This window comes from Rhynchophorus ferrugineus, unplaced genomic scaffold (genome assembly GCF_030347505.1).
Source record: "Rhynchophorus ferrugineus isolate W39M unplaced genomic scaffold, kcgeb_rfMv2 rfM4, whole genome shotgun sequence".
NCBI classification, from domain to species: Eukaryota; Metazoa; Arthropoda; class Insecta; order Coleoptera; family Curculionidae; genus Rhynchophorus; species Rhynchophorus ferrugineus.
The window spans coordinates 5,001-17,446 of NW_027472583.1; the positions used below are offsets into that span (position 1 = coordinate 5,001).

Genomic DNA, 12,446 nt, shown 5'->3' on the forward strand with positions numbered 1-12,446 from the left:
CAAACCAAACCAAACCAAACCAAACCAAACCAAACCAAACCAAACCAAACCAAACCAAACCAAACCAAACCAAACCAAACCAAACCAAACCAAACCAAACCAAACCAAACCAAACCAAACCAAACCAAACCAAACCAAACCAAACCAAACCAAACCAAACCAAACCAAACCAAACCAAACCAAACCAAACCAAACCAAACCAAACCAAACCAAACCAAACCAAACCAAACCAAACCAAACCAAACCAAACCAAACCAAACCAAACCAAACCAAACCAAACCAAACCAAACCAAACCAAACCAAACCAAACCAAACCAAACCAAACCAAACCAAACCAAACCAAACCAAACCAAACCAAACCAAACCAAACCAAACCAAACCAAACCAAACCAAACCAAACCAAACCAAACCAAACCAAACCAAACCAAACCAAACCAAACCAAACCAAACCAAACCAAACCAAACCAAACCAAACCAAACCAAACCAAACCAAACCAAACCAAACCAAACCAAACCAAACCAAACCAAACCAAACCAAACCAAACCAAACCAAACCAAACCAAACCAAACCAAACCAAACCAAACCAAACCAAACCAAACCAAACCAAACCAAACCAAACCAAACCAAACCAAACCAAACCAAACCAAACCAAACCAAACCAAACCAAACCAAACCAAACCAAACCAAACCAAACCAAACCAAACCAAACCAAACCAAACCAAACCAAACCAAACCAAACCAAACCAAACCAAACCAAACCAAACCAAACCAAACCAAACCAAACCAAACCAAACCAAACCAAACCAAACCAAACCAAACCAAACCAAACCAAACCAAACCAAACCAAACCAAACCAAACCAAACCAAACCAAACCAAACCAAACCAAACCAAACCAAACCAAACCAAACCAAACCAAACCAAACCAAACCAAACCAAACCAAACCAAACCAAACCAAACCAAACCAAACCAAACCAAACCAAACCAAACCAAACCAAACCAAACCAAACCAAACCAAACCAAACCAAACCAAACCAAACCAAACCAAACCAAACCAAACCAAACCAAACCAAACCAAACCAAACCAAACCAAACCAAACCAAACCAAACCAAACCAAACCAAACCAAACCAAACCAAACCAAACCAAACCAAACCAAACCAAACCAAACCAAACCAAACCAAACCAAACCAAACCAAACCAAACCAAACCAAACCAAACCAAACCAAACCAAACCAAACCAAACCAAACCAAACCAAACCAAACCAAACCAAACCAAACCAAACCAAACCAAACCAAACCAAACCAAACCAAACCAAACCAAACCAAACCAAACCAAACCAAACCAAACCAAACCAAACCAAACCAAACCAAACCAAACCAAACCAAACCAAACCAAACCAAACCAAACCAAACCAAACCAAACCAAACCAAACCAAACCAAACCAAACCAAACCAAACCAAACCAAACCAAACCAAACCAAACCAAACCAAACCAAACCAAACCAAACCAAACCAAACCAAACCAAACCAAACCAAACCAAACCAAACCAAACCAAACCAAACCAAACCAAACCAAACCAAACCAAACCAAACCAAACCAAACCAAACCAAACCAAACCAAACCAAACCAAACCAAACCAAACCAAACCAAACCAAACCAAACCAAACCAAACCAAACCAAACCAAACCAAACCAAACCAAACCAAACCAAACCAAACCAAACCAAACCAAACCAAACCAAACCAAACCAAACCAAACCAAACCAAACCAAACCAAACCAAACCAAACCAAACCAAACCAAACCAAACCAAACCAAACCAAACCAAACCAAACCAAACCAAACCAAACCAAACCAAACCAAACCAAACCAAACCAAACCAAACCAAACCAAACCAAACCAAACCAAACCAAACCAAACCAAACCAAACCAAACCAAACCAAACCAAACCAAACCAAACCAAACCAAACCAAACCAAACCAAACCAAACCAAACCAAACCAAACCAAACCAAACCAAACCAAACCAAACCAAACCAAACCAAACCAAACCAAACCAAACCAAACCAAACCAAACCAAACCAAACCAAACCAAACCAAACCAAACCAAACCAAACCAAACCAAACCAAACCAAACCAAACCAAACCAAACCAAACCAAACCAAACCAAACCAAACCAAACCAAACCAAACCAAACCAAACCAAACCAAACCAAACCAAACCAAACCAAACCAAACCAAACCAAACCAAACCAAACCAAACCAAACCAAACCAAACCAAACCAAACCAAACCAAACCAAACCAAACCAAACCAAACCAAACCAAACCAAACCAAACCAAACCAAACCAAACCAAACCAAACCAAACCAAACCAAACCAAACCAAACCAAACCAAACCAAACCAAACCAAACCAAACCAAACCAAACCAAACCAAACCAAACCAAACCAAACCAAACCAAACCAAACCAAACCAAACCAAACCAAACCAAACCAAACCAAACCAAACCAAACCAAACCAAACCAAACCAAACCAAACCAAACCAAACCAAACCAAACCAAACCAAACCAAACCAAACCAAACCAAACCAAACCAAACCAAACCAAACCAAACCAAACCAAACCAAACCAAACCAAACCAAACCAAACCAAACCAAACCAAACCAAACCAAACCAAACCAAACCAAACCAAACCAAACCAAACCAAACCAAACCAAACCAAACCAAACCAAACCAAACCAAACCAAACCAAACCAAACCAAACCAAACCAAACCAAACCAAACCAAACCAAACCAAACCAAACCAAACCAAACCAAACCAAACCAAACCAAACCAAACCAAACCAAACCAAACCAAACCAAACCAAACCAAACCAAACCAAACCAAACCAAACCAAACCAAACCAAACCAAACCAAACCAAACCAAACCAAACCAAACCAAACCAAACCAAACCAAACCAAACCAAACCAAACCAAACCAAACCAAACCAAACCAAACCAAACCAAACCAAACCAAACCAAACCAAACCAAACCAAACCAAACCAAACCAAACCAAACCAAACCAAACCAAACCAAACCAAACCAAACCAAACCAAACCAAACCAAACCAAACCAAACCAAACCAAACCAAACCAAACCAAACCAAACCAAACCAAACCAAACCAAACCAAACCAAACCAAACCAAACCAAACCAAACCAAACCAAACCAAACCAAACCAAACCAAACCAAACCAAACCAAACCAAACCAAACCAAACCAAACCAAACCAAACCAAACCAAACCAAACCAAACCAAACCAAACCAAACCAAACCAAACCAAACCAAACCAAACCAAACCAAACCAAACCAAACCAAACCAAACCAAACCAAACCAAACCAAACCAAACCAAACCAAACCAAACCAAACCAAACCAAACCAAACCAAACCAAACCAAACCAAACCAAACCAAACCAAACCAAACCAAACCAAACCAAACCAAACCAAACCAAACCAAACCAAACCAAACCAAACCAAACCAAACCAAACCAAACCAAACCAAACCAAACCAAACCAAACCAAACCAAACCAAACCAAACCAAACCAAACCAAACCAAACCAAACCAAACCAAACCAAACCAAACCAAACCAAACCAAACCAAACCAAACCAAACCAAACCAAACCAAACCAAACCAAACCAAACCAAACCAAACCAAACCAAACCAAACCAAACCAAACCAAACCAAACCAAACCAAACCAAACCAAACCAAACCAAACCAAACCAAACCAAACCAAACCAAACCAAACCAAACCAAACCAAACCAAACCAAACCAAACCAAACCAAACCAAACCAAACCAAACCAAACCAAACCAAACCAAACCAAACCAAACCAAACCAAACCAAACCAAACCAAACCAAACCAAACCAAACCAAACCAAACCAAACCAAACCAAACCAAACCAAACCAAACCAAACCAAACCAAACCAAACCAAACCAAACCAAACCAAACCAAACCAAACCAAACCAAACCAAACCAAACCAAACCAAACCAAACCAAACCAAACCAAACCAAACCAAACCAAACCAAACCAAACCAAACCAAACCAAACCAAACCAAACCAAACCAAACCAAACCAAACCAAACCAAACCAAACCAAACCAAACCAAACCAAACCAAACCAAACCAAACCAAACCAAACCAAACCAAACCAAACCAAACCAAACCAAACCAAACCAAACCAAACCAAACCAAACCAAACCAAACCAAACCAAACCAAACCAAACCAAACCAAACCAAACCAAACCAAACCAAACCAAACCAAACCAAACCAAACCAAACCAAACCAAACCAAACCAAACCAAACCAAACCAAACCAAACCAAACCAAACCAAACCAAACCAAACCAAACCAAACCAAACCAAACCAAACCAAACCAAACCAAACCAAACCAAACCAAACCAAACCAAACCAAACCAAACCAAACCAAACCAAACCAAACCAAACCAAACCAAACCAAACCAAACCAAACCAAACCAAACCAAACCAAACCAAACCAAACCAAACCAAACCAAACCAAACCAAACCAAACCAAACCAAACCAAACCAAACCAAACCAAACCAAACCAAACCAAACCAAACCAAACCAAACCAAACCAAACCAAACCAAACCAAACCAAACCAAACCAAACCAAACCAAACCAAACCAAACCAAACCAAACCAAACCAAACCAAACCAAACCAAACCAAACCAAACCAAACCAAACCAAACCAAACCAAACCAAACCAAACCAAACCAAACCAAACCAAACCAAACCAAACCAAACCAAACCAAACCAAACCAAACCAAACCAAACCAAACCAAACCAAACCAAACCAAACCAAACCAAACCAAACCAAACCAAACCAAACCAAACCAAACCAAACCAAACCAAACCAAACCAAACCAAACCAAACCAAACCAAACCAAACCAAACCAAACCAAACCAAACCAAACCAAACCAAACCAAACCAAACCAAACCAAACCAAACCAAACCAAACCAAACCAAACCAAACCAAACCAAACCAAACCAAACCAAACCAAACCAAACCAAACCTCCGACCAAAGCAAACCAAACCAAACCAAACCAAACCAAACCTCCGACCAAAGCAAACCAAACCAAACCAAACCAAACCAAACCTCCGACCAAAGCAAACCAAACCAAACCAAACCAAACCAAACCTCTGACCAAAGCATACCAAACCAAACCAAACCAAACCTCTGACCAAAGCAAACCAAACCAAACCAAATCAAACCTCTGACCAAAGCAAACCAAATCAAACCAAACCAAACCTCTGACCAAAGTAAACCAAACCAAACCTCTGACCAAAGTAAACCAAACCAAACCAAACCAAACCTCTGACCAAAGCAAACCAAACCAAACCAAACCTCTGACCAAAGCAAACCAAACCATACCTCTGACCAAAGCAAACCAAACCAAACCAAACCAAACCAAACCTCTGACCAAAGCAAACCAAACCAAACCAAACCTCTTTCTTTTCTTCACTAGCTCTAAAGAGACAGTGGATTGAGACCTCCGGTGCTACTGTCGTGCCGACCAAAATTGCCCCCTCCGTATTTCTCGAGGCAGCCCGGCGTCATCATAGATGTTACGCCGGAGTGGGGTTCCAGCGTTTGCGGACCCACCTGGAGAACATTTCCACCTTGCTTTCTATTCATCTTTGATATTCTTGAGGTTTTTTCGGGTCCTTAGACCAGTTGCCTACCACGGCTGTGGGTGCTGGTCTACCCATAGAGAGTTTATTTGGGCCCTCCTCCCTAGATCGCTTTCCAAGCTCTGAGCCCGATCCGCCCATTGTCGTGTTCCATTTCGCCTTGCCCCTACCCATTGTCTTGTCCGACAAGGGAGACTCTGCCAGTGACTATGCCACCGTCGTCATAGCACACCTGATAATAGGAGCACTCAAGCCCCACCGGTACGACAAACCGGAAACACCTTGGTGGGAGATCAAGACAAACCAAGAAACCTGGGTTCTACGTATGTCACAGTATTCGATAAAGACAATTTTATTTTTCATGGTTTCCATTCCTACGTCTGACATAAATACTATCTGTTATAATTTGACATATATACTCTTATGCTCTTAATCCCACTTAATTAATTAAACGGGGTTTAATCATTAGAATTATTATTCTTTAAGTTATGAAATACAATTTATGTTCAACAATATATGCGATAACCTCATTATTGCTCTTAATTCTTGTGAATTACTTTATTGGCTAGTAGCAATAACATAAATAAATCTTATCAGTGAATTCGCCTTCACTCTATGGTTTACACGTCAATGAGTAAAAACATGACCGGTAACCTTATTATAATCATATTATTTAGTAGTTTAACATTAACTCTTTTAATTCAGGTATGTATATTTTTACAGTTAATAATAATGGATGTAGCTTATGTAGTAAAAATATAAAAATATAGACTTTCTTATATTTTAAATTGTAAATTTAACATACATTTTCTATTTATACAAAGTATCTCAAAGATAAATTATATTTAGGGGTTTAATTTAATATAACTCGTCTCCTATCTGGATAATTTTTATTAATTATTGTAGTAATGGCTTGCTTAGAAGTTTAATAATTGGATGAAAAAACAAGGCTTTGTAGTTTTAAATTAATCTTAAAATATATTTTTTATTTAAAATAATTTCTGAATTTCACCGCCGAACTGGAAACGCCGAATTGAATTGAAACATTGCATCCGAAGCACTCGGAAAATACGCTTCCACAGTTTGTCAACGTATTCATTAATTCAAATTAATTCAAAAATTCATTCAAATTAATAGATTTATAAAACCAGCCAACTAAAACAAATGGCTATGCATATTTAATATGTAAATATTTAAACATTTTAGATAATAAACAAATTTAAATTAATAATAAATATGAGAGATTAATGATATTCTGAGATTTTTTTTTCGGATGTAAAACATGAACGTAACATCATTTGCAATACAAAAAACTGAATGAATTTTGAACCTAAATATCTCAAACAATTTGATATTAAATAGACCGTATTTATTTTATGGTAACAGCATCATGCAAGCAATTACAAAATACATTATCTTAATTTTATATTTTTTAAAGAAATAGCTATATTAATAACGAAATTCTTATGTTGTTCATAATGAAATTGCTAATATGTTAAATCAATTTATTCCTTAAAACCATAATTTCAAAGTTGATTTGTTTTTTTAAATGCTCGTATAAGCTGTAAAGACAAGCCACGTAAACGAAACTATAAAAGTTCATCAACAAACAACATATCGTCAAATTTTCAAAAGAAATTTAGTAGAAACGCATTTTACTAAACATCTATAATTATTCGTATATTTTTATATAAAAACAGATATTTTCCCCCTGTTAAAAATACCGGAAAACAAACAAATTATACTGTAAAATAGGTACAATAATGTTTCCAACAACAAATACATTTTTTAATTTCCATTCTGAAAACGTATTGAAAATATTAGTATGCATAACACAATATCAACAATAATATTTTATTATTAATACCTAACAACATTTGTAGGCATGTGTAGAAATAAAACAAGAAAAATATCCATTTCAAGCATTTATCCAGGTGTACCTTATATGCAGTGGTGCAATAATCAGCAATAAGCATGTGATAACTATTGCAAGTTGTGTAGAAAAGTAAGAACTAATCAGCTAATTGTTAATCAGTTTATACGTAGATTGTATATGAAAATAAATAAGCATAAAACATCAGACAAAAATTTATATATTACAAAATTTATAATACTATATATAGGTTACAAATTAATATATTTTTTGTAGGTCAAAAGAAGTGACAGTTTATTTGGGGTTCTCATATGTTCCTACAATGAACAAAAATTTAAACAATAAAAAGGGGATTACACAAAAATCCAAACAAATAATTATGCACGAAGACTTTGTTAAAACAAGCAACAAATATCTTAACAATATTGCAATAATAATATTGCCCAATCCAGTGACATTTAGTTCCACAATTCAAGCTATTTCACTAAACACAGATATGTCTGCACTACATGACTTACATGTGAACATCATCAAATGGCCTAAATTAATATCTAAGAAAAGTGATGATGTAAGATTATGCACAATGCGGATTCTAGATACTGACACTTGTCTCCATCATTTTGGATCTAATGGACTTGCAACAAGTCAGGAAGGCTGTGTGAGTCAAATCACGGATAGTGAATTTTCGACGTTATTTGGAAGCTTAGTTATGTTTAATAATAAACTTATTGGTTTAATAAGCTTCAATCCAATATGTTTGTTTAAGTGCCCAAAACATTTTAATTTTTTAAATATATTGCCATATCTTAGATGGATCAATAGAAAACTGAATTTTAAAGTCCTAACAAGTACTGAAATTTTACAACAAAAAATTGAAAGTAGCAGTAGCGATTTTACAAAAATTGATAAGACTCTTGGACAACTGATGTCCATACAAAACAAAGACAGGTCAGAATTCTCGTCTATAATCAAGAACGTAAAAACCCAGCAAGAAAAAGAAATTATAGGACTGAAAAGGTTAATAGAAATCAGCATAAAACAATTAAAGGAAGAACTACATACCGCATCTCAACAATGTAAAACAAATTTCGATAACTTAATGAAGTCAATAGAAAACTATAAGAAAAGCACCGAACAAAAACTGAATTTACTGAATGCTAATGTAAGCCAGCAAAAGAGCGATATGCAACAAAATATTTTACTAATTAATGCTGAATCAAAGAAACATAAGACTGATATGGATAAACAAGTGAAATTAATTGAGAGCTATCAAAAAATGACAGATCAGAAATTACAGGTCTTAAATAACAACGTAAGTCAGTTGAAAAAAGAACTACAAAAAGATATATCACTAATTAAAACCGAGTTAATGGAACATAAAAATTATAATGAAAAACAATCCAAATTAATTGAGGACCACAAAAGAAATGTAGGCCAAAATTTTGCTAATTTAACTACAAAAATTAATCAACAAGGAAATAAAGCTCATCAGGATATATCACTAATAAATATAATATTAAAGGAACGCCAATCAGATCATCAAAAACAAATTAAATTATTTGAAATCTATCAAAAAAATACAAATGAAGCATTACAATATTTGAATGCCAATATAAGTCAGCAAAGGAATAATATACACCAGGATATTTTACTAATAAAGGCTAGGACGGAGGAATGTCAAGTTGATATAGAAGGGAGACTAAGAATAATTGAGAGTAACCAAACAAACTCTGCCGAAACATTAGAGCATTTAAATAATATCACAACGCAGCAAAATGATAAAATACAACAGGATATCTCAACAATTAAATTAGAATCTAAACAATGCAAAACTGATATCGATAAACAAATACAATTAATGGAAAGTTACCAAAGAAATAGAGATCAGAAGTTACAATTTATGAATTGGAACGTAAATCAGCATAATAATGAAATAGAACAAAATATTTCACTAATTAAAGCCGAGTCAAGGAAATACAAAATTAATATCGAAAGCCAAATGAATGCATTCCAAAATAATGAAAGAAAAATTGACGAATTATTACAAATTTTGAATAAAACGATAAGTCACCAGTACAATGAATTGCATTCATTAATTCAAGTCGAAACCATAGATCGCAAGTCTCATATCGAAAAACTAAATAATTTAATCAATGACTATCAAAATGATTCTGAACAAGTACAACATAATTTAAGTGTCACTCTGAATCAACAAAATAACAATCTAAAGCAGGATATTTTATTGATTAAGTCTGAATCTAAGGCAAATCGAGCTGACACTGAAAATAAACTGAAGCTTGTTGAGGACTATCAAACAAATGCTAATCAACTACTGCTAAATTTAAATGATACTGTAAATCAGAAAAGCAATGAAATACATAGCATTATTTCGAAAATTAAAGCAGATATCGATGAACATAAACTTAGTATTGAAAAACAAGTGAAATTTATTGGAGACTTCCAAAGAAACATAAACCAGCAATTACAGTATTTATATACAAACATAAGTCAACACAATAATGATGCTCAACAAGATATTATACTAACTATAGCTCAATTAAAAGAACATCTAAATGAAATTAGGGAAAAAATTAAGATTGTGGAAAATTTTCAAAGAAACACTGATGCAGTGCTGCTAAATTTAAATGATACTCTAAGTGAACAAGATAGTGAAACAAAACAAAATATTTCCTATATTAAAGATGATTTAAAAGACCATAAAGCAAATACTGAAAAATTAATGAAGGATTGTACATTGAACGCAAATAAAATGTCAGAACATTTAAACGGCAATATAACACAACAAAAGAAAGAAATCGGACAAGTCCTGGAATTAATTAAATCAGAAGCAAAATTAATTCGAGCTGATATGCAAAAACAAATTGAAGCAACTCAATATGTCCAAAGAGACACCAACCAAACACTAATGTATTTGAATAAAAACATCATACAGCAATGGAATGCCACCCTGGAAAATGCTAAATTAGTTAAAGCGGAAGTTCAAAATAGACTGGAAATAATGGAAGGCAGCGTGGATAAAAAGTTGCAGTATATGAACGATAGCTTAAATGAAGAAATAAAAAATATACATCTAGAATGGAGAAGAGTTCAGAAGGAAGAGAACAAAATATATCCGCATATAATTGAGGACGTCAAGAGTTTAAATGTAACAATTCAAAATATACTACACCATTCACTATTCACTTTAAAATATCCAGAATTATCGTAATATTAAAATAACAAAACTAAAATTAAAGGAACTTTAATATTAATTAATCGTTTTCATTCTTTTCCTTTCTTTTCAATTTTTCTTTCTCTCAATACTTCACAGATGATTTGTTATTATCGGTACTCCAGATTTTCATTACCAATTTTAACCTAACCGAATCAAAATTTAAATTCATCAATAACAATTTCTTCATGAAATGAATGTATTCTAATTTTATTTTCAGCTTCTGTTGCATTGCAATAATTGTTAAACGCCAAACTTCAGTACTGGTAATAGCTGAAATCGATAACAGTACATTCATTCTGTAACCATCATTATATCCTGTAAATAATTTACTTTTATTTAAAAAAAATGAATTACATCTTATAGCGAGTACAGTTGAACGAAGCCAACGCTCGGGATCTGCGCTTATACCTACCTGCACAACGATTCGGCATGGATTTAACGAAAATTTTTCCGTTCTCGGTGACCTAAATCATTTCGTGACACGTTCGGTTCTTCTCGGAAAGTTTCGGTCTCCAAAAGTCATTTGACGGTTTTCCTTCTTTGGTTCAGAAACCTGTATTCTTTTGTTTATAACAGTATTTTTCAGAATGGCATGCAAAAATAAAATGTCTTGTGAATCATTTTTAGACGGTATGTGGATAGAAAAAAGGTATGTGTTCTTTTCCTAAAAAGCAATGTTTATTGCTAAAATATGTACCGCCTAATCGTTTTTTTTAAGAGTATCAAATTATTGTATGGCGGTAACGTAATAGATAAAGTTATAATAAGGAAGAAAATACGAATAATATTAAAATTAAACACGTTTGAAGTTTTGTGGTGAGAATATAACATAAAACTCTTTATGTTTATACAGATTTAGTATTCTATTTATAGATTCGTGAAGAGATTTCAAACATTTACAATTCTGTAACGATTATAAAATGATCCAAAATCACCAGAAGATATATCCAGTCCCAAGAGAAAAAAATATATATGTGGAAATTTCACTGAGGTAGACATAATAAAACCTTTAATTAAGAATATAATGTAATTATTTGGTGGCACAAAATGTATAAATGGAGTCATCAGTCAATGAGAAGGACAGAAATTATATAAATTGGTATGAATTTGTATTTACTGCATGATGTATTTTGTATATATTTTATTATTATTTTGAAGATGAAATATTTGTTAACTGAGTTTAAATTATTTCAGAAACAATGGCTAAGTATGAAAAAATAAAAGCTGACAAGTGCAAGATGATTTGGATGGAAGAGTCATAGTCATATTTGACACATATCTTGGAAAAAATGAAGGAGTAACACCTTGAAACTAGTGATATATCTGCTGTCTAAAGAAGGACGTAGGTATTGACTCTTTTCTCTAAAACTACTGTGTTTAATGAGTTTTACTTTATATCTTAGGTCGAAGATATGGTTCTTTTTAGAATGAAGCTAAAAAGCGATTGTTGAGTATAGTGCGTTTAATGGGTGGTTATTTTTACATGTTGATATGTTCGTCATATATTAAAATGTTTTCATTGTTCTATAATTTAAATAAAATTAGTTGGCAAACTTAATATTTTCATGTTGTTTAATAATTATTTTATGAGATTATTATTAAACATCTTTTCTCTCACCAGTTGTGAAATACTTTTTCCATAT

At 34.1% G+C, this 12,446-nt stretch overlaps 1 protein-coding gene and 2 long non-coding RNA genes across 4 annotated transcripts; all 3 read left to right on the top strand.

Moving 5' to 3' along the window:
• Positions 1 to 6,262: 6,262 nt before the first annotated feature.
• LOC143196026 (uncharacterized) lies at positions 6,263 to 10,840 on the top strand. Its single transcript, XM_076403607.1, has 3 exons — positions 6,263 to 6,400; positions 7,579 to 7,700; positions 7,845 to 10,840. Exons 1-3 carry the CDS (start codon positions 6,311 to 6,313, stop codon positions 10,795 to 10,797), a joined length of 3,165 nt encoding a protein of 1,054 aa, XP_076259722.1. The 5' UTR covers positions 6,263 to 6,310; the 3' UTR covers positions 10,798 to 10,840.
• A 482-nt stretch (positions 10,841 to 11,322) lies between these two features.
• LOC143196029 (uncharacterized) lies at positions 11,323 to 11,902 on the top strand. Of its 2 annotated transcripts, XR_013005647.1 has the most exons (3): positions 11,323 to 11,452; positions 11,522 to 11,619; positions 11,677 to 11,902. It is a non-coding gene; the product is annotated as an uncharacterized LOC143196029 (long non-coding RNA). The 2 variants fall into 2 exon arrangements; XR_013005646.1 differs by lacking the exon at positions 11,323 to 11,452 and having other exon boundaries at positions 11,480 to 11,619.
• Positions 11,903 to 12,004: 102 nt separating this feature from the next.
• Positions 12,005 to 12,361, top strand: LOC143196030 (uncharacterized). Its single transcript, XR_013005648.1, has 2 exons — positions 12,005 to 12,145; positions 12,207 to 12,361. It is a non-coding gene; the product is annotated as an uncharacterized LOC143196030 (long non-coding RNA).
• Positions 12,362 to 12,446: the final 85 nt, after the last annotated feature.